The sequence below is a fragment of the Heteronotia binoei genome, chromosome 1 (assembly GCF_032191835.1).
Source record: "Heteronotia binoei isolate CCM8104 ecotype False Entrance Well chromosome 1, APGP_CSIRO_Hbin_v1, whole genome shotgun sequence".
NCBI lineage: Eukaryota > Metazoa > Chordata > Lepidosauria > Squamata > Gekkonidae > Heteronotia > Heteronotia binoei.
In genome coordinates this window covers 227,695,039-227,717,902 of record NC_083223.1, presented here as the reverse complement: position 1 = coordinate 227,717,902, position 22,864 = coordinate 227,695,039, and the positions used below count along the sequence as shown (strand labels likewise).

Below are 22,864 nucleotides of genomic sequence, written 5' to 3'. Positions count from 1 at the left end.
TTTTTTGCCACTATGGCTACAAGCAACTGATAGACTTGTTTTCCAAGAATTTGTCTAATCCTTTTTAAAAAGCCATGAGGTAGACAAAGTATGGTTTCCATGGAGGTGCTGCTGAAAACTGCCTTGCCTATAGATGTCTGCAGAGCAACAGTGTTTATAGCAGCTAGAGTGCTGGCCCTGGACTGGACAGAACCTAGGTTCATGTTCTTGCTTGCAATGAAACTCTTTCAGCCTAACCTACCTCACAAGGCTACTGTGAGGATAAAGTTGAGAGGAGAGCCATGTATGTCACTTTAAGTTCTCAGGAGGAAGGGTAGAATAACAATGCAAGAAATTGGTTTTGCAACTGGGAAAGCCAGTGGTAAGTTGCTGGAGTACACATGGAATCTTCTATTAGGTTAGGGTGGGGAGGCAGTTACTCACTTTCCTCCTGCATCAAGGGGAAGGAAGGAAGGAAGGAAGGAAGGAAGGAAGGAAGGAAGGAAGGAAGGAAGGAAGGAAGGAAGGAAGGAAGGAAGGAAGGAAGGAAGGAAGGATTTTGTAGCTTAGACATATTTTTAACACATACACACACAAAAAAAACCACCAAGTAGACAAGGAATGCTGGTCAACATGCAGTCTTTATTGACAGAGGATTTATTTTATATAATATCCATATATTTTGTTCATGTGAAGTTCAGCATTAAACTTCCAAGTTTCAGAACACAAAAATTCCAGCATATTCTTACTGAAGGGTACAACACATCATGTATTTAAATAATAATGCAAATAATAACAACACTGTCAGTGGTTTGTCAGCTTCACCATTCTGCATCTCCAATGGCTTTTGAAAAGACATAGTCCTTTCCCCCAAAGCACATGACTCCATCTTTCAGGTAGAACTTCCATCTGTTCTTGCTACGCTGAACCTGGTAAAAAGCCAAAGGCAAAGCCTATCAAAGTGACTTACTGGGAACTTCCATTCATGCAGATTAAAAGGCCCTACTAAAGAAGAGTTGCTTTCCTTTGTGAGTGATGGCCAACATAGTATTCAGACTTCAAATCAGGAACACTGCAAGGGCATGTACAAATTACATATATACAGGGCTGTGTTCTATAGACCAGGGGTGTCTAACTCATTTGTTATGAGGACCAGATAAATGAGACCCTGTCATGCCAGGCCATGTGTGCCATAAAATGTAATGCCAGGTAGCAGAGATATAAACTTTATAAAGGATACAACACAATTAAAGATTTTTTAAAAAACTTAAAATAAAACATGCTTAAAACATTAGCACTTGCTGGACTTAAAGGTGCTTTCTTTGTATCTCTCCCATGAGATCCAGGGAACTGGGCAAAGGAAGCTAAGACTCTTTCCCTCCTTCTCCAGGGGACCAGGGGGGTGAGCATCCTCAGCCAATAGAAGGAAGAGAGGCTTGGCTCAGTAACTCTGCTGTGTGATTGAGCAAGCCTTGCAAAGCAAGCTATGATGCAGAAGGAAGCAAGAGATTGAAAAAGCCTGGCAAAGCAAGCTATAATGCAGAAGAAAGCAAGAGAGAGGAAGAAAGAAGCAGATGACAGCCAGTTGCTCGGGGGTCTGATAGAGCCCAATGGGGGCCTGATTCGTTCCCCAGGCCACATGTTTGACACAACTGCTACAGACATTCCACTGATGGAAGAGAGAGAAAGGCTAATCTCACCTCCCCATTGTTGTTTCCTCTACATGGCTTTTTGTCTTCAAGTGTCCCATAACAATGTCTTTTCAGTGGACACAGGAGGATGCTGGGAGAAGGGTAATTCTCTCAGAATTTCCTGCCAGCAGAACATCCACAGGAAACAGCCAACAGAAGTTTTGTGCCAGTTTAAATGCCATGGCTTTCCCCAAAGACTCCTGGGAAAGACAATTCTCAGTTAAGAGATTCCTAGCTCTCCTTATGAGCTACAATTCCTCAGAGAAAGAAAATATTACTGGGCCTGCCTATTGGAGAGCTTAGGCATCACTAGACCTTTCTCCATCCAAGACTCTGGAATGTCATTGTCAGGCAGTGCGAACTCGAGAGACCAAAGGTCTTATAATGTAACTTTGTATGTTTAAATGACTCATAAAATTAGGGGAAACAGAAGGCACTCCCTACTAGTACCCTTTAAGGCTTACAAGGGTACTAGTAGGGAGTGGTACAAGGGTACTTCTAGGGAGTAACCCTCCACCTTTCCTAATTTTATGAGTTATTTGAACATACAAAGTTGGCATTATCAGACCTCTGGTCTCCTGAGCTCAGTACCATCCACTCTGTCTGATAATGACATTCCAGAATCTTGAATAGAGAAAGATCTTTCCTCAGCACATTTTACTAGAGATGTTTTCTAGTTCAAATGCAAATGATGGAAGATGGGACCTCTGCACAGAAAACATGTGCTTTGCCATTGAATTTCCAGCATTTACATGTGTAACAGAGTGCACAAGGCTTTTTGCAGGTGAGTTCTGTGAATGAAGCTCTTGCCATTTTTCCCTTTAAGAATCATGCCCCCCCCCCATTCTGACTGGGAGTGTGAGAGGAGGAGGGAATCAAGCATTTTCCTCCACATCATTTTCCTGATCTGAAATGGCCTAAAGCAACTCACTGTCATTTGCCTCAAAGAGCAGCTCTCTGGGGCCATTTCAGTTTGGGAAAACAGCATGTAGGCAAATGCATAATCTCCCCCCTCCCCATAAGAGGTTCTGAATGAAATGGAAGGAGCATGATTTCTAAGGGGGGGGATGCTGGGAGCCCCATTCACAGAAGCCCTTGTGTCTTGTGTAGTTGAGCTCCAGTTGGAGACAACTTGATTTTCTATTCTTGCATCCTTCAAAGCTTCCTGGTCGTAACCAACCGACACTTTCACCTAAAGGCTTGCTCACATGTTAATCGGGATTATCCAAGGCTGTTGACTCAAAACTGAGCATCTGATAGACTTCCTGAATCAATAAGCCTAGTTTACAGAACAAGAGAATCCCAGTATTTAGTCACATCATGTCATTGTTTCCTTTCACTGATGTCTGAAGCACCAGGGCTCAGTGTACCAGAAATATTGTGAAGAAATGCATTTTTTCTTTGGAGGTTTGAAACTAGCAAACTTTCACTCAGAGTTTTTAAAAAAAAAAAAAATCAGAGAACAGGTTGGGAAGGGGGAAAGCAGTTCAACTGCTTTCAAGACTTACCACAGTCCACCTTTATACAAATACTAATAGGTCTAGACAATGTGATGGTCAAGCTCACCCCGCCCCCTCCAAGTAGGTAACAGAGATTTGGAGGAATTAAATACTAGTGATACTTCAGGAAGGAAGGAACTTGACATCTCCGGGGGGGGGGGGGAATCTCTTTGACCCTTGCCTGACTTGGTCAGTGGGGCGGGGGGAGAGAAAAGGTGATAAAACTCAGGAGAATAAGGAGGAAGCTCTCTTTGGGTGCTGAGTAGGGGTGTGCAAAAAAAAAAATTCGGCATTACACGGATTCGGAAGTATACGAGGAAAAAAATTCAGAATCCCCGTATACTGCTGAATACCGCATTCGGAATAGCCGCATATACGGTAGATGCGCGGCTATTTCTGAATATACGGCCCTATTATACCCTATGGGCCATTGAAATCAATGGCAAATAGGGTATATTTGAAGCCGCCTGGAGGGGAGGGGGTTTGAGGGAGAGCCCCCAAATTTACAGGAGACCTGCAGGGGACTCTCCCCTCCAACCCCCCCCCCCAAGTCCCAAAAAGATTGGGCCAGGGGATCCCATTCCAGGGGCACTCAAAGAGGGTGCCCCTATTCCATCATTATACCCTATGGGCCATTGACATCAATGGCAACATAGGGCATAATTAGAGGCTACTGGGGGGGCAGGGGGTTTGAGGCAGACCTGGCTGCAGCAAACCCAGTTGCCAGCTCTCCAGTCCTGCCCCAAACAACACGGGGAGAGCTGGCCAACCACAACAAGCCTGCTGGTTCTGGGTCTCTCACCCAGGTGCCAGCTTCCCTGCCACAGAACACACAATCTACTCTATAAAAACAAGAAAGTGACCCAGCCCACACAGCCCATACACACCCTCGCCAACCCCCACACCAACTAGAGGTAATTAAAAAAAACCAAAACAAAACCAGCAGAATCACAAAAGGTCAAGTGTTAAAAAAGTGGCCTTTTCACCAACAAGAAAGCTCAGGCCAAATCAGTCAACAACAACACCCCCACCCCTAAAACCAGAACCAGGAAAAGGGGGACAAAAGTGGCCTTTTAAGCAATGAAAATTAGGCCAAACAGCACCCCAATAACCTGAAGATAAAAGCAACAGCAGCAGCACAACACAGCAGCAACAAATCAAACACTGAATACTTTTAACACAGTAAAAAAACTCAACTTTTAACAATACAGGAACTTTGCCAACCCCCCCCCCCCCAAAAAAAACCCCCTTCACCCTAACCCCAAGAAATCCAAGCCACCCAAATCAGGAGAAGTAAAAGGACACTGCACATTTAAAAGTCCTCTCACTAAATTAAGATATGGGCAAATTAGCAAAAAACCCCCACCCCAGGCCCCCACCCCCAGCAGAACCTAACCCCAACCCCAAATAGGCTACCCACCCAGTACTCACCCACCCAAATCTGGGCAAGTAAAGGGACTCTAGTCCTTTTACCAACAAAAACTAAAACAAGAACCCCAAAACTGTCTTACCTTGTCTTCTCTACTCCAGGGAAGTCTGGTAAGGCTGAGTGAGAGAGCAGCAGGCAGCAGCTGAAGCCAAGGGCCAGCCAGCAGCAGCACAATCTCTCTCACACCACCAACCCACATACACCAACACAGCAATGGAGGAGTCCAGCCAGGAAGACTCCTTAAAAAGTTTCTCTGGCCCTACAGAGAGCAATTTCAAAAAATAGCACTGCTCTCTGATTGGCCAGACAACAGTGCTTACTTGGATACCCAAGTAAGCAAAAGATCAAAATAACAACAATGTAGCTGATGGATGGGCCATCAGCTACACAACAGCCCTGCAAAGCATGCATTTGCAATGCATTTTGCAAATGCATGCTTTGGATTGGCTGCTGGGGCTCCCCTTCCCCCTCCCCCCCTCCCTGATCCCAGGAAGGCTATGGGAGAGGCAGGAAGAGGCCACTAAAGGCAGGAAAGTAGGCAAGCAGCTCCACTGAGGCTGCAGAAGCTACTTTTCTGCCTTTTCCATTGACAGCCGTATACTTCCGAATAGCTATTCGGCAGTATACGGTGAGCCGTATTCGGCTGCCGCATAATAGGCGGCAATGGGAATCGGCTACAGCCAATTCCGTATACAGCCGAATCAGTGTTGATTCGGCTGTATATACGGTTCGGCCGAACCGAATGCACACCCCTAGTGCTGAGTCCATCAGAGAAGACATAACTCTTAACTGAGATCTGCAGGAGGAGGCTATTAACCATGTGCTGACCTGAAGAGCTGAAAGAAGCTGCAAGATAATAGCCACTCTGTAGAGCTCTATAACATCCTAAACGAAGGCACGTGTCCTACATTTAACATCTAATAAGACATGTATAGAGACAGGGAAAGTGGAATTGCATTTTACCTATTTTTAATCCCTTGATCAATCTGGCAGTGTGCTAAAAGTATGCTTGTGAACATTTCCACTTTAATAAATACCTTTTAACTTTAGAAGCTGGTAGTGGTTCTCTGTACCACATAGATCTCCACCATCTAGGACACACTATTTTAAGAGGAACACCAGTGGAAGGTTGAAAGTTGGCAAATGGCTACTCCTCCGGGGGTGTACAAGGCAGTGAACTGTCCCCAGAGTCACCAGGAGCTGGGCAACAGGAGACACAGAGGCAAAGCCTCAGAACCTGTAATAGAAGTTGGTAGTCCTGACCCTCCCATTAGGCAATTCCTTGCAAAAGTCAGGTGGTAGCAGCCAAGAAAGAAAAGCCTCTCCAGGTGTTGGGAAAACCTTGGGAGACAGGCTGGAACAGGGCCTGCAGACCAGAGCAGTCCCATTCTGCCACAAATATTAACCATGTTGAGGGAAGGGTCTGGTGTTTTCCTTGGCCTGTCCGGGAGTTGTAGGTCGCCCCATGCCGTTCTTGTTCAATAAAGTTGCCCTGTTTGTTTACCCAATATACCGTGTTGTCTCGTTCTTCCGACTGGGGAGGGGGGGCAAATAGTGGGCACCCTGGGCAGTAATGACCATGTGATTTTGGAATTTACAGTCTTGGGAAAAAGAAAAGCTGTACATAGATGTATAGGTTAGACTTCAGGAAAGCAAATTATGCTGGGTAAAATCCCATGGTCAGAAATACTTAAGGAGAAGGGAGTTCGAGAGGGGTTTGTTGTTGTTCAGTCATGCAGTCGAGTTCAACTCTTTGCGACCCCATGGACCAAGGCACTCCAGACCCTCCTGTCTTTCACCATCCTCCAAAGTCCACTCAAATTTACGTTAGTTACATCAGTAACACTGTCCAGCCATCTCATCTTTTGCCATCTCCTCCTCTTGCCTTCTGTCTTTCCCAGCATCGGGGTCTTCTCCAGTGAGTGATCCCTTCTCATTTGGTGACCAAAGTATTTAAGCTTCATCTTCAGCATCTGACCTTCCAGGGAACAGTCAGGCTTAATTTCCCTTAGGACTGACTGATTTGATCTTCTTGCAGTCCAAGGGGTAGAAGTTTCTTAATAGCAAAATACTGAAGACACAATCACAATTGCTATGAGAAGAAAAAATGGGAGGAGTCTAAAGAATCCAAGGTGACTCCAAAAACAGCTCTCTAAATACGTGAGAAATAAAAAAGACTCATTTAGGAAATGGAAGGAGGATCTTATAACCAAGGATGAATATATGCAAATAAGCAGTGCTTGTAGAGAAAGAGTTAGGAACACTGAAGTTCAGTATGAGCTTAGGCTAGCAAGAGATGCTAAAAACAACAAAAAAGGGTTCTGCCAGAAGACTGGAGGCAGGCGAATGTTGTCTCCATCTTCAAGAAGGGGAAAAGAGGATTCAGATAACTACCAACCTGTCAGCTTGACTTCTATACCTGAAAAGTTTTAGAACAAATCATCAAACAGTCAGTCCTGGAACATTTAGAAAAGATGGCTGTGATTACTAACAGCCAGCATGGGTTTCTCAAGAGCCAGCATGGGTTTCTCATGTCAGGATAACCTGATCTCCTTTTTTGAAAAGGTTACTACACCTTGCTGAATCAGGGGAATGCTGTAGATACCATTTATCTTGATTTTGATAAGGTTTTGATAAGACTCCATATACAATTCTTGTTGATAAGGTGATAAAATGTGGTTTGGATCCTGTTATTGTTAGGTGGATCTGTAACTGTCTGACAGATTGCACCCAAAGAATGCTTGTTATTGGTTCCTCATCCTCTTGGACAGGAGTGACAAGTGGAGTGCCTCAAGGATCTGTCCTGAGACCTATTTTGATCAACCTGTTTTGTTCAACATATTTATAAATGAATTGGAGGAAGGAATAGAGGGAATGCTTATGAAATTTGCAGATGATACTAAATTGGGAGGGGTTGCAAGGACAGTAGAAGACAAAAGACAGGATACAAGATGATCTTGACAGGCTGGAAAAATGGGCTAAATTAAATAAAATGAACTTCAACAGGGATAAATGTAAAGTTCTGCATTTAGGTAGGAAAAATCCAATGCATCATTATAGGATGGGGAAGACTTTTCTTGGCAGTCTCTCTCAGCTTGACTTTGTGAACAAAGATTTAAGAAGGGTGCAGTAGTCCACGTCTGCTGCAGGCTCGCTGGTGGCTGACAAAACCAATGAGGGACAGGCAGATCCAGCCACAGTGGCTGCAGGGAAAAGTGACCGCAAGTAAGGATGCCTGTTGACCACGGCTAGCCAACTGGGGGGGGGGGCTAGGCCCCTCTCCGTGTGGAGCAAGCAGTGCTTTCCCTAGATAAGGCTGCTTGGTCGTTCAGGGTGCTGCCGAAAAATGCTTTAGTCTCCGAGTCAGCATCAGGCGACCAATACCCTGAACTGCCTACATGCAGGATCGGGATTGCGGCTTCCAGTGGCAGCTTCCACCTGCCGTTTCGCCCCTTGCCCATCGCTGCAGGACTTGGTGTGTTGTGGGTTGTGGATGCGGATATGCCCTTCAGGCCTGCGCAGAGGAATTTTTAGGTGAAGCACAGTGTGCGTGGTACTGGCTCCACCCTTTCACCTTGGGGTCATCTGCTATGGCCCAGTAAGCCGGGATGCCGGCAGTGAGTCCTCCAGGTGGTAGGAGCTCTATCTGCCTGGGTTTGATGTTAGAGTTTTCCTTCTCTTGGCTGGCAAGGTTGGTGAGCCCAGCCTGCCCATCCGGTTATACCGCCGGATATTCGGTCGCACCATGACATGGCAAACTGTGAGAAACGGGGGGGGGGGGGGGACCAGCGGGAAGGTGTTGCCACGGATGCAGTAATGCAGGAGAGGCCATTGCAGTGACCATCTGCCAGGCATAGCCGGACAGTGACCACGCGGCTCACTACACTGGGAAAGGAGAGGCGATGTACTGCGCATACACTTTCCCTGGGGGGGCAGGATACCCAAGAGGGAGCCCACCCACCCCTCCCCCTTTCTTGGCAGTAGTATGTGTGAAAAGGATCTAGGGGTCTTAGTGGACTGTACACTGAACATGAGTCAACAGTGTGATGTGGTGGCTTAAAAGGCAAATGCTATTTTAGGCTTTATCAGCAGAAGTATAGAGTCCAGATAAGTGATGGTATCACTTTACTCTGCTCTGGTTAGAGCTCACTTAGAGTATTTTGTTCAGTTATGGGCTCCACAATTTAAAAAGAATATAGACAAGCTGGAACATATCAAGAGGAGGGCAACCAAGATGGTGAGGGGTCTGGAGACCAGGTTCTATGAGGAAAGGCTGAAGGAGCTGGTTTACATTTAGCCTGGAGAAGAGATGACTGAGAGGTGATATCATCACCATTTTCAAGTATTTGAAAGGTTGTCATATAGAGGATAGTGCAGAATTGTTTTCTGTTGCCATAGAAGGTCAGACCAGAACCAACAGGGTTGAAATTAAGTCAAAAGAGTTTCCAGCTAAACATTAGGAAGAACTTCCTGGCAGAGCAGTTCCTCAGTGGAACAGGCTTCCTTGGAAGGTGCTGGGCTCTCCTTCCCTGAAGATTTTTAAGCAGAGGCTAGATGGCCATCTGACAGCAATGCTGATTCTATTAATTAGGTAGATCATGAGAGCGAGGGCAGGAGGGGTTGCATCAATGCTTAGTTCTTGTGGCCCTTTCTTATACTCCCAGGGAAATGTCGATTGACACTTCAGAGTCAGTCAGCAATTTTTCTCCAGTTTGACAAGGGATCCTGGAGGTTTTTGCCATCATCTGGGCATGGAGCAGGGGGTCACTGGGGATGTATGTATGGGGAGGGGGGGAGGTGTGAAATTCCTGCATCATGTGGGGGGTTGGACTAAATGACCCTGGAGGTCCCTTCCAACTCTATGACTCTATGGAATCCCACAGCATTTCATGTTAATGTGCTATAGCCACTTCCCCTTGTTTTTTAGCAGTCTGAATAGCCCAGCTTTAGCTTGACCTTGTCAGATCCTGGAACCTAAGCAAGGTCTGCCCTGGTTAGTATATGGATGGGAGACCACCAAGTCCAGGTTGATGATGCATGGGCAGGCAATGGCGAACCACCTCTGCTTATCTCTTACCCAGAATGCTCCGTGGGTGGCATTGCCATGAGTCTGTTGCAGTTTGTTGGCATATTCTTTTTTCCAATATTTTAGGCATATCACTAAAAAAAGGTACAGCAGCACACAGGGAGCTGCAGGTGGCTGCAGCTTCTTGTGGAGCATACACTGTGGCAGTCACAGGCTTGTGTCTATGTAATATCTTTTGATGAGATGGCAAGTTTTATTCTCATAGATGGCTGGAATTGAACAGTATTGAAGTTAACCTAGCAAATATTCTGTACTGTACCTTGTCATACTGACACAGAATTATATTGTCAGTATCAAACACATCTGGTGTCTCTTGCTCACTGACATCATCTCCAGAATTTAAAGGGTCCTGAAAACAAAAGGCAGGAAAACACCATTGGAGTTTTCTGATTTTTAGCTGAAGACCAAACTAATATCCTTTCTAGTAACACAACCACCAAGAACTTGGATAGTCAAATATTCATCAGTCCCACTATATAGATGCAGGCTGTACCTTCAGTTTTGGCATTTATAAGAGGAATGAAAGGGGGCAAATTGAATTTCGTCAAGCAAGAAATGTGTGAATGGGGAACCTTGCCTCATTAGAAATACCACAGCTGCACATATTTGTAGTGTAAAATCATGATCTCACAGTGCAAACCACCTCTAGGCAGATTTGGGATAATAAAGAACCAACTGGAAGAGCCAAGGAGATCACACAGCATAAGAAAATGGAGACATTTTCCTTCCTACATCCCTGTTTTTGCTCCCTGGACTGGTTTTCTAACTGCATTGCTAGGTTCCCCAAAAGGAGACCTTCAGAAGCCACATAGGAAGGTGGATTGTTCCAACACGAGAAGGTTGAGGACAGTGATGATTTTAAATCAGGCTGATTTCCTCCTGTCCTTTTCACTCCATCTTCCTCTCTTCCTCCTGTCTTACTACCAGGATATGAGACACTATTTGTGCTCTCTTTATGTGCCATCTTACTGATTACTGTACAATTTTAGAGCTGTTTTAAATGTTTGTTAAAGTTTTTTAACCTAATTCATTGTTGTACCCTGCCCTGAGCCCTGCTATGCAGGGGAGGGAGGGTTATAAATCCAAGGTATAAATAAATATGAACAAAGGGAGACCCACAAGAAACTTGTGGGGAGGGGGCATTCCCCCACTTTTGCTTCCTTCCCCTTTCCCCCCATCTTCCCCTTCCTTTCTCTCCCCAAGACAATCCCTCCTTTTTCCTTCCAATCCACCAAGTCAATCCCTCCTTCTTTCTCTTTCTCTCTCTCTTCCTCCAAGCCAATCCCCCTTCCTTCTCTCCCCCCAAGCCAATACCACATCATTCTAGGCTTCCCAACCCTCCCGCCCTGGCGGGGGACCCCAGGATTTCCACCCTTTTCCCCCGCTCCCCAAAAAAACGGAAGCGGGGGGAGGGGGGAAACAGCACCGGGGAGCATGGCGAGCCGCCCGATCCTGGAGCGGGTGAGGCCGTCGCGCCGCTGCCACCCCCTCCCTGCCCCCTCCCCGCCCACCACAGCTGCTCCTCCAAGATGGGCCCAGGCTGAGCCCATCTCAGAGGAGCAGCCAAGAGGCGACAGCAGCGCAGGCAAAACCAGCGAGGCGAAACCATAGAAGGGGAGGGCAGAGGCAGGCCAGGAGCATGGCGAGCCGTGAATCCAGGCCCTTCTACGACCTGGACTCGCGGCTCGCCACGCCCCTGGCCCGCCTCCACCCCCCCTCCGATTCCACCCCAGAGGCGGAGCGGGCGAGGCCACTGCACCGCTGCCGCTCCCCCCCCCCCCGCCCCACCGCAGCTGCTCCTCTGAGATGGGCTCAGCCTGAGCCCATCTCGGAGGAGCAGCCACGGCGAGCGGAGAAGAGGTGGCAGCCGCGCAGCGGCATCACCCGCTCCGAGACGGGGCGGCTCGCCACGCTCCCTGGCGCTGTTTCCCCCCCTCCCCCCTTAGCTCCACCCCAGTGTCTCCTGGCTCCACCCCCAAAGTATCCTGGCTCCACCCCCAAAGTCTCCAGGGATTTCTGGGATTGGACTTGGCAACCCTATATCATTCCCTTTCTCTCACCCAAGCCAATTCCCCCCTTCTTCCTCCCTACCTTTGAGCCAGCAGTGGTGGCAGTGCCTGGGAGTGCCAAACTCCACTCAGACAGCTGCCCTCCCTGTGAAACACAGTTCAGCAGCTGTGAGCTTTGCCAATGATCACCAAGGCTTTCACTGGGCTAGGCAGGCCAGGGGCCACAGCTGCCAGTAAAGGCCAAACCAGTGTGCGCGCAGCCATAAAGCCACCTGCTATTTTCCTTCACTCCCAGCTTCCCAACAGTAGAAAAGCCTGTGAAGGCCTCATCACTAGGAAAGCTGTTATATGCCCAAAACAGTCATTTTTCTCTTGACACAGGAAAGGAAAAGCCTCTCAGGTGCCAAGTATGCTCGAGCACTGACGGGAAGGGTCAAAGGGGGCCAAAGGCAAAGGCCTCTTCTGCTGCTGATTCCTTCTGCCTGGGTAAGTCTTTTCTCTGTGTATGCATAGAGAAAGCAGTTTTATTTTGGGGGGGATTTAAAGGTCCCCCTGCATAGTTTTCTGTACTCCTAGGGAGTGCTCCAAGTGTGCAGAAAAATCTCTTTACCCTCCATGTGCCCCCTATCTGCAGAAATAAGTAGCCACACATAGGGGGCACAGTTAGGAATTAGATGTATAGATAAATAAAGGTAGACAAAAGTGGTCTGCAGTACTTTTTTGTGGGGAGCACTTTGAGAACTCCACTGCCTCCCCTAAACAGCATCCTGTGACCAAAAACACAGCCAGCAAGACTTTGAATTCCAAGCCCAAATGGGAGGAGCTGAGCTATGTGACCAATATAAAGGTTGTGCTCCAGGTAATACTGCATGGGAAAGAGGAGATTTAACCATCTGATCAAAACAGACCACAAATGGCTAACAGCTTGAAAAATATATGTTCACATCCTGAACTCACACAGGAAGGCAAAACTTGAGATCAGGAACATTTCTGTAGTAGTAAAATTTTCCACATCGTTATTTTTAAAACTGCACATCATGTGAAATTTTCTCACCAGGTACAAAACCAAAGTTTCCCCCTTCTTACCTTGCATTGTTGGAACTCCCTGCGTATTCCAAAAACATGGGGTAAGAAGGAGAAAACTTCGGGTTTGCACCTGGTGAGAAAAATATCTACTGTGGAAAATTTCACATAGCCCGCAGTTTTCAAAATGTCAATGCTAGGCTTGCCAATCCCCAGGTCCCAGTGGGGGTTCTTCCGCTTTCCCAGGCTCCTTCCCGCCCCCAGTCAGCTGGTCGGCGGGGTGAAGCCCCAGCCCCAAAGACACCATGTGACTTTCCTCCTCCGGAGGCTTCAGTCTCTGATTGCAAAGGCCTCCTCTTGTGATGGTGTGTCTGTGTTACTTTGAAGAAGTTGGCAGCAACTCATGAGTAGAGATGCCAATCCCTCACTTCAAAGTCACCAGAAACGAGGGGGGGTGGAATGTCTGCTGGGTACTTTATTGTTTCCTATGTGGAGACTGATTCTCATAGGATATAATGGGGAATTGATGTGGAGGTATCAGGGGCTCTGGGGGGGGGCTGCGTTTTGAGATAGAGACATGAAATTTTCAGCATAGCATCTAGTGCCTTTCCCCAAAATACCCCCCAAGTTTCAAAACTATTGGACCAGGGGGTCCAATTCTATGAGCACCAAAAGAAGGTGCCCCTATCCTTCATTATTTGCTATGGAAGGAAGGCATTTAAAAAGGTGTGCTGTCCCTTTAAATGTGATGGCCAGAACTCCCTTGGAGTTCAATTATGCTTGTCACACCCTTGCTCCTGACCCCGCCCCCAATGTCTCCTGGCTCCACCCCCAAAGTCCCCAGATATTTCTTGAATTGGACTTGGCAACCCTAGTCAATGCGGAGAATTTCTCTACTGCAGAAATGATCCAGGTGTCCCACATTTAAGTCTACCTTTCTGACATAAAGCACTGTGCTGTTTTGGCTTCAGAACCAAAATGGTCACCCACGTATGCTATTCATACAAAGACATACAGAAGGATACTCTCTAAAGTTATCCCCAACCACAGAATTCACTCTCCCTGAAAAGTCACCTGAGCGCAGGAATAAGCATATTGAACACATGGAGTTGCCTTATACCAAGGTGGACTATTAAAGGCTAATATTGCCTCCTCTGACTGTAAGCATCTCTTCAGGCTCAGGTAAACATCTTGTATATGCCACCTTTTACCTGGTTCCTTTTATTTGGAGACGCTGAGTTTGAACATGGGACCTTCTGCATACAAAGCATATGCTCTACCACTCAGCCACAAACTGCATTGCTCCTTCTTCCAGAAGCAATGCACTGTTTTAAAATCAGTTGTAGTTTGCATAGTTCTAATATATTAGGATTTTTACTAACTATTTTTAAAGAAGCAGTATTTCTACCACATTTGAAAGAAAAGCATTTTGCATACAATTTTACATACAAGGTGAAACATGGTAATCCCTTTCAGATTTTCTAAACCCATACACAAGAGAGGGAACCAGGATCATGCCCCAAGTGCATTCAGTAGAAGTATTTATTATGCATGCTTAGAATATTCAGAAAGAACTAGTGACCTGGTTAAGACACTCAACTAAATTCACTACTAATCCAAGTCTAGCTGAACTGATCCAGGAGCAGAGACTACGGGGTATCTTTGGTAAACTGTGAAGCAATATCTGAACTCTCATCAGAGGTAGTATGATACCAGTTATAGTATTAGACTACAGCCAGGGAGATCTGGGCTCAAATCCCCACACTATCATGAAGTTCACAGGATGATATGTGACCAGTCTCTCACTCTCAGTCTAGCCTATGTCACAAGTTTATTCTAAAGAAATAAAATAGGTGCAGGGAGGACCATGTACACCACCCAGAGGTCCTTAAACAATGGGCAAGTGAAAAATATAATAGAAATAAACTGGAAACTTTCTAATATTGCATAAAATTGAGGGGGGAAATCACACAATTCAGAGACCTGTTAAATTCAACAGGAAGTTCAAAGAGTACATGTTCAATTCCTGCTGATGTCAATGGAAGCTAAATGTTTGTAACTGTGACTGGTTTATGCTCACTAATACCAGCCTGAACTGAAGTCTTCAGAGGCCAGTAAGCTACACATATGAATAACAAAAGAAATGACAAGGCAGATTACAAATTTGAGTTCTGAAGGCTTAATCAACAAACATGAAGACATCGTCATTTTCAACAGGATCAAAACCTTTACCTCCTCAATGATGTCAACAGACCGTTCATCAGTGTCACTTGTGCTGCTAAGGGATGGATTGTCTGAGGTGCTGTTTTCAACTTCTTCTTCCTCTTCCTCATCCAGAACTTTCAGCTCTTCTGCATCCACGATGCCAATGATCTCTTCATCTTCCCCATCTCTAGGGCTTTCTAGTTCTGTCTTAGGAGAAACATCACTTGTTCCGTCCAACTGAATGATCTCCTCAAGGTCACTGGTGATGTCCTTTTGAGTCCTCAGACTGGACTCCAACTGAATGCTGCTATTCAGCTTGAAGGGGAAATGGATAAATTTGCAAGACCTGGCAAACACAATATAGTTTCTTCCTACCAAGATTCTACAACAAGTCATTTCTGTGCTGCATCCTTCCACCCACTGGGAGACTTTTAAGACCAGTTCCAACAAAAACTTATTCACAAACCTGATGCACTCCAATGCTTGTCCACATTAACCTTCCAGTGCTAAACCTGAGAACCAGACCTACAAGGATCCTACTCACAGATCCAGTCTCTCAACATTTCAAGACAATGGACATGCTTAACCCTCATCAGGCCATTTGGAAGGGATATTTTAAAGACATTTATGGGCTTATATTTTCATGCATACTTGGGTAGTCAGCCCAAGTGTGCAGAACCTCCTACCATCAGTTGGTGACACTATTTCATTGCTCTACTGATAAGGCATGACCACCACAAATATCAATACTGGGAGGGACGCATCTGTTCTAGTTTCCAGAATTTGCTCTAGCTCCACATAATTTGTTGATGATGATCAGCTGATGTGGTTTGCTGATTTCAAGTTTGCTAGATTTTACAGTGTTTTTAAAGTTATGTGTCTAAGGTGTCCCAAACACATTTTCCACACGATGATGGGATCTCTTGTGGTTACTCCACTGCTAGTGAAGCTGCAAATAAAGAACATAGTAATAGGACCTCCACATGGCAGGGTTTCCCATAGTTTCCCTGCTCCAAATCCTGAGAAGTGACCACCCCCTCATCACAAGAGCTTTAGGCGAGCAATTTAAAATAAAATCAGAACAAAAATATATCAATCTACTGTTGTAATGATAGTTATAGCAGGTTCTCTAAATTTCCAGCTTTCATTTTTAAAATCTGTAGCCTCTTCTGTTGTGAAGATCTGCCTTTTTCCTTCTATTTCCACTTTTTTACTTTTTAAAATGAAAGCTATGAATTCAGAGAACCTGCTACACCCATAATTACAGTGGTACAATGATATAATAATATTGCTGATTTAAAAATAATAAAAGCCCCTCAGTGGCAGGGGGAGGAAATGGTTGCCACAGGGACAAGATCAGGGAAAATGGTTGCCACATGAGCCAGAATATCCAAATGTAACCATCCACATAGGAGCCATCAAGACTTTACCGTGATCTTTCCTTTAAAAAATCAGAGCAAAGTAGGTTTGAGAAAGACCGGAGAAAAGCTATGGAAAACCTCAGAGATGCACAAATGCATGACAATGATGTGGGGAAGCAAAAAAAGAAACCCCTGCTTCCCAGCAGCACTGTATTCAGGCAGATAACCCAAGAGGAAGATCCTACTAAGGGAATTGGGGAAAAGAAAATTTAAAAAAATAAAATAAACAGAATACACATGCTGAAATTACCTCTTCAGCAAAAGAAAGTGTGGCTTCATCTCGTAGGAGGACACTGTCATCCAATTCATTGCCCATAATTATCAGCTCAATGATATCATCAGCGTCCAATGGGCGGTCTGGATTCATAGGCATTTCTCCCTCCTTGGAATAGTCACTGGGTGCCATTTCTGCAGCTACTCCAGCAGAGTCTGCTTCTGATGACTTTGAAACAGGGACAGCTGCTTGGAGATCAATATTCTGGGGAGTCTCCAAAAAGCTAGAAGGTTCCTGGCTCATCCCATTGCCCATGACTTCTTCTTGATGCTCAGTAGCATCCTGCAAAACAGCAGAACTGGGCAAGGTATTCTCTTCTGGCCCTATTTGTTGAGGAGCAATGGGCTTCTGAACCTGCAGGCTTTCATTCCCAGATACTTGAACTGATAAGGTGTTCACCTGGGAAGCATCAGCAGCAGTGGTCTGTGGTTGCGAGGGCTGTTGCCCAAGTTGTTGGAGTATCTGCTGAACAGGATTCTGGAGGACAGTCCCACCTCCTGGAGCTTGGGTGACCACCATAGGCATGTTGACTTTATATAACTGCCCTGAAAGACACAAGAAACTGTAAGTAAAGACTAAGAGGCCAATCAGGGCTGCAGAAGGCAGGTGAGCTCCCTCCATTGGCCCATTTAAGATTAAACCAACACTTGGCCTCTTCACTTCAGCCAAGCTCTATCCAGTTTAATCTTGAACCTGAGAGAAGTAAAAAAAGCTAGGAGATGATCTCAAAAAGGCATAATGAGACAGTTTATGAACAAGAAGTGTGCATATATTAATTAGTTAGCCCAATGCATTTCAAGCACTAAGCTGCTGTTCTCCTGGAGCAACTGTTCATAAATAAAATCTTGTGCGTCTCTTCTGTTACTTAAACTCATTTAGAAATTGGTGTTTGTGTATGTGTCTCCCAAACCCAAAAATCAGTACTTCCTCATGCATCCTCAAGGCCACCGACTACCTTTTCAAAGCACACAAGGAGAATTCTCTACCCATGCTTCTGCTTGGTGTGGCTCAGTAGCTTAGACTCAAAGAATCAGAGTTGGAAGGGATCTCCAGGATCATCTAGTCTAACCCCCTAACAGAGGAAATTCACAAATGCCTCCCCCTTCAAATCCCTAGTGATCCCTGCTCCATGCCCAGACGATGGCAAAAAACCTCCAGTATCCCTGACCAAACTGGCCTCGAGAAAATTGCTTCCTGACCCCAAAGTGGTGATCCACATTTTCCTGGGCATGTAAGAAGAGGCCACAAGAGCTAAGCACTGATGCAACCCTTCCTGTCCTCCTTCTCATAATCTGCCTAAGTTCACAGAATCAGCATTGCTGTCACATGACCGCCTAGCCTCTGTTTAAAAACCTCCAGAGAAGGAGAGCCCACCACCTTCCAAGGAAGCCTGTTCCGCTGAGGAACCACTCTGTTATGTCCTGCATTCTAATCCCTATGTACAGCACAGCGCACGCTACAGAGGCAACCAGTGGAACCCCACTGGTCCCCGGATGTAGCTCGCTAATATGCACCGCCAATCAAGATCTGTGGCGGGAAGTTTAACTGACCAGGATTGGACCTGGCCTCACGGAGGGTTGTTCCGGGGCATGTATATAATCGGCACCCGGCCTACCATTCTCTCTCTTGTGATGTCCCCGCTAATAAAGTATGTTGCCTTCAACACGTCTCATCACTGAGTACATTACACTGGCGACAAGGATGGGATCTAGCTAGGAGGACTCCCCAAGTGGGAAGTCACTGACCTAGCTGGAGATGAGGAAGGCACAGAGCCGCAAGAGACAGAAGCGCCCGCCGCCGCCATGGCGAACCTGAGTGTAACGACGGGCCATCTTGCTGAGTTCGACCCCGCCAACCCCGAGAGGTGGGAGACCTAAATGGAGCGGGCCGAATGCTACCTACGCGCAAACATGATTACCGACGACAGCCACATGAGGGACATACTCCTGAGCGTCTGCAGGGAGGCCACCTTCGAGATCGCCAGAGGTCTCTCGGCCCCTGCGAAGCTCACGAGAGAACGTACGGGGAGATCGTCAGACTCCTCACTGGGCATTTCTTGCCCCAGCCATCCATCATCGTGCGCCGATTCCTCTTCCACAAGAGAGATCAAGGGCCCGGAAAAACGACTGCCGTCTACCTGGCCGCTCTCCGCCAGATCACAGGGAACTGCAGTTTCGACAAGCGGGAGGAAGCCTTGAGAGATCGATTCGTATGGGGCCTCCAAGACGAAAGGCTGCAGCAAAAGCTCTTCGCAAAGGAGGAGCTCACCTTTCAACAAGCTTTCAACGAAGCAACCGCGTTTGAAAGAACCACCAAAGCATACAACAACCCGCGAGGAGAAGTCCACCAGGAAGAGATGGCGCCCGGTGACCCAGAGGACGAAGAGGCCTTCCAGCTCCACCGCCAACAAGGAATGGGCCCAAGAGCCCCCACGCGGCAACGAGCCAGAGACCGACCAACAGCAAGTGTGCCAGCTGTAGCAACCCCCACGAGAGACGGGACTGCCCCTATCACAACATGGACTGCAGGAACTGCGGAAAGGTGGACCACATAGCGCAGGCTTGCCGGGCTAAGGCAACTCGCAGACGCCAGGCCGCTCACCATGACTCGACCGATACTCACACAACGGCATCGACCAGCCTGCAGGTAATGAACTTCCCCCTCACCGCCCCTGACAAAGTTAGACTGTCGGTCCTAATCGAGGGCGCTCCATGCAAAATGGAGGTGGATTCGGGCTCCTTCATATCTATAATTTCGGAGGAGACCCAAAGAAAACTGTGCCCCCCGTCATCGGCTCCAAATGAGACCGGCTGTTTTTATACTGCGGGACTTTCAGAAAAACCCCGTGCACATTTTGGGCTGGGCCACGGTACAGGTAGAGAGGAAGAACTTCAGGGGGCCACTGGACATTCTAGTGGTTAAGCGCCAGCTCACCACATTACTGGGGATGGCCTGGTATAGACTGCTAGATATTCGATTAGTGGGGGTGCAGCAGATGCAAACGAATAACTTCGAGAACGTGTGCCAGGAATTCCCCGAAGTTTTTGATGGGACCCTGGGGAGTTACAAAGGGCTGTTCATCACCTTACCTCTCGATCCCCTCGTTAGACCGATAAGACTGAAGGCCAGGCGAGTTCCGTTAGCTCTAAAACCTAAAATAGAAGCGGAGCTGGACCGACTCATGGCCCAGGGAGTGCTGGAACCGGTATCCTATGCTGCCTGGGAAACACCCATAGTCACCCCAGTGAAGTTGAACGGGGATGTGCGAAGATGCGCTGACTACAAGTGCACTATCAATAAAGCGCTACAGGACAACCCATACCCCGTCCCAGTGGTCAGCCACGTCCTGGCGGCCCTAGCGGGTTCCAAGGTTTTTGGGAAACTAGACCTGGCCCAGGTATACCAGCAACTCCCGGTAGACGCCAAGACAGCAGAGGCTCAAACTATTGTGACACACAGGGGAGCTTTTCGGGTGCGGCAGTTGCAATTTGGGGTTAGTGTAGCTCCGGGGATCTTTCAGAGCATAATGGACTCTCTTCTCAAAGGGATCCCCGGAGTACAACCGTTCTTTGACGACGTTCTGATCACGGCCCCAGATGCGGAGGAGTTCAGCAGCCGCCTGAGAGAGGTGCTCCGCCGCTTCCAGACAGCGGCCTGAAAGTAAAAAATGAAAAGTGTTCACTAGGGGTGCCAAGGGTGGAGTTCTTGGGGTTTGCGGTAGACGCCGAGGGAATCCACCCGACACAGGACAAGACCAGGGCAATAGTCCACGCCCCCACGTGCAAGGCGGAGCTACAAAGTTTCTTGGGATTATTAAATTTTTACCATTCATTTTTGCCCCACAAAGCGGCCATCGCGGAACCCCTCCACAGGCTGCTCGATAAACACGCCCTGTGGGTCTGGGGGAAGCAGCAGGCCGCCGCTTTTCAGGCAGTCAAGGACCTCCTTGTTTCCAATGCGGTGTTCCACCATTTTGATGAAGCCCTACCATTGATTTTGACATGCGATGCTTCCCCGTACGGGGTGGGCGCAGTCCTGGGGCACCAACTTCCAGATGGGAGGGAGGTTCCTGTGGCATATTATTCAAGGACCCTGACCCCTGCAGAGCACAACTATGCTCAGATCGACAAGGAGGCCTTGGCGATTGTGGCGGGTGTGCATAAATTCAATGACCACCTGTATGGTAGGCACTTCACGGTCACCACAGATCACAAGCTGCTCCTGGGCCTCCTTGCCCCAGACTGCCAGACCCTGCAAATTGTATCACAGCGAGTCCTGAGGTGGAACCAGTTCCTAAACTCGTGTACATACGCCCTGGTTCACCGCCCGGGCAAGGCCATGGGACACACTGACGCCCTCAGCCGCCTGCCATTACCCTCGACAGACCCAGATCCCGCCCCTGCCCACCATGTGATGCTTATGGAGACTCTGCCCGAGCGGCCCCTCCAAGACGCTGAGGTGGCTCGGGCCACGGGGAGGGACCGTATACTCGCATGTGTTTTGGACTGGGTGGGAAGGGGATGGCCCGAGGGCAATCTGGACCCAGAATTCAGGGCGTTCGCATCATGCAGAGACGAGCTGTCCACACACAAGGGGTGCATACTCTGGGGTAGTAGGGTGGTGGTCCCCCCCCACACTGCGGAAGCAAGTGTTAAAGGCTTTACACAAAACACACCCGGAGATAGTGCAGATGAAGGCCCTGGCACGCAGTTACGTATGGTCGCCGGGTATGGATGACAAGATAGAGGGGTGGGTGAGAAGGTGCCAACCCTGCCAAGAGTCCCGGCCCGATCCGCCTAGCGCCCCCGTCCACCACTGGGAGTCCAACAGGAGGCCGTGGTCCCAGCTTCACTTAGATTTTGCAGGACCATACCAGGGCCAGATATTCTTCATCTTGGTCGATGCATACACCAAGTGGTTAGAGGTGATCCCCGTAGCTTCCACCTCCACAGCAGCAGCGGTCCGAGCCTTGCGAAGGGTTTTTTGCACACACGGAATCCCCGATACCCTGGTCACGGACAATGGGACCGCTTTCACCTCCCGGGAATTCCGGGATTTCTTGAATAGATATCTCATTCAACACATTAGGTCTGCCCCCTTCCATCCGGCCACCAACGGCCAGGCTGAGCGCATGGTGCGCACCACCAAAGAGGCCCTGGGGCGTATTGTACAGGGCGACTGGGACCACCGCCTGGCAGCCTTCCTATTTGACAACCGAATCACCCCGAACCCCATCACTGGGTCAAGCCCTGCCAAATTACTAATGGGGAGGAAACTGATCATGAGGTTAGATAGGCTACATCCCGACCGGGCCACTGACCTCCGCAGTTCCCCCGAAACCAGGGAAGCCGCCAGGGGGTTGTTCCCAGCGGACCCGGTGTACACTAAGAACTTCGCAAGCGGCCCGGAGTGGTTAGCCGCCCGGGTGCTGCACGTGACCGGGTCCCCCTCATACGAGGTCTCGACAGAGGGGGGCCAGGTTCTCAGGAGGCATATCGATCAGTTGCGCCGCCGCACTTTGCCAGAGGAACCGACCGCCACGGGGGGCGGGGGAAGCGGGGAAGAACTGACAGCAACACCCCCAGAAAATACCCTGCCCATGCCGGCCGCACCAACTGCACAGGCGGAAGAGCACCACAGCGGCGGAAGCAACCCCACCAGAGAAGAGACTCCAGATGAGCAACAAGCGACAGCCAGTCAGTGTCCGGCAACACCTCAACAAGGGGAAACCTCCGCCCCGCCAGCCGCAGCACCAACTCCCCGAGCAACCCCAAGGAGGTCGACCAGGTAACGCCGGGCACCGGCGTACTTGACAGACTATGTGTCCTGAACTAGGGGGGGGAGGAGTGTTATGTCCTGCATTCTAATCCCTATGTACAGCACAGCGCACGCTACAGAGGCGACCAGTGGAACCCCACTGGTCCCCGGATGTAGCTTGCTAATACGCACCGCCAATCAAGATCTGTGGCGGGAAGTTTAACTGACCAGGATTGGACCTGGCCTCACAGAGGGTTGTTCCGGGGCATGTATATAATCGGGACCCGGCCCGCCATTCTCTCTCTTGTGATGTACCTGCTAATAAAGTATGTTGCCTTCAACACGTCTCGTCACTGAGTACATTACACACTCTGTCAGGAAGTTCTTCCTATTGTTTAGCTAGAAACTCTTCTGATTTAATTTCAATCCATTGGCTCTGGTATGACTTCCTGGGGCAACAGAAAACAACTACTCACCATCCTCTGTATGAC

General features: G+C 48.1%; 1 protein-coding gene across 2 annotated transcripts in view; it reads right to left on the bottom strand.

The window, feature by feature from the left end:
• Positions 1 to 601: 601 nt before the first annotated feature.
• GTF2A1L (general transcription factor IIA subunit 1 like) overlaps positions 602 to 22,864 on the bottom strand; it is a 37,837-nt gene continuing 15,574 nt past the window's right edge. For both annotated transcript variants that reach the window (XM_060248916.1, XM_060248917.1), the window contains 4 exons: positions 16,593 to 17,161; positions 14,949 to 15,236; positions 9,944 to 10,033; positions 602 to 908 (listed from right to left, as the gene is read on the bottom strand). In XM_060248916.1, coding sequence (XP_060104899.1) covers positions 801 to 908; positions 9,944 to 10,033; positions 14,949 to 15,236; positions 16,593 to 17,161 — 1,055 coding nt within the window. In that variant the 3' untranslated portion in view covers positions 602 to 800. The remainder of the gene's footprint in view (positions 909 to 9,943; positions 10,034 to 14,948; positions 15,237 to 16,592; positions 17,162 to 22,864) is intronic.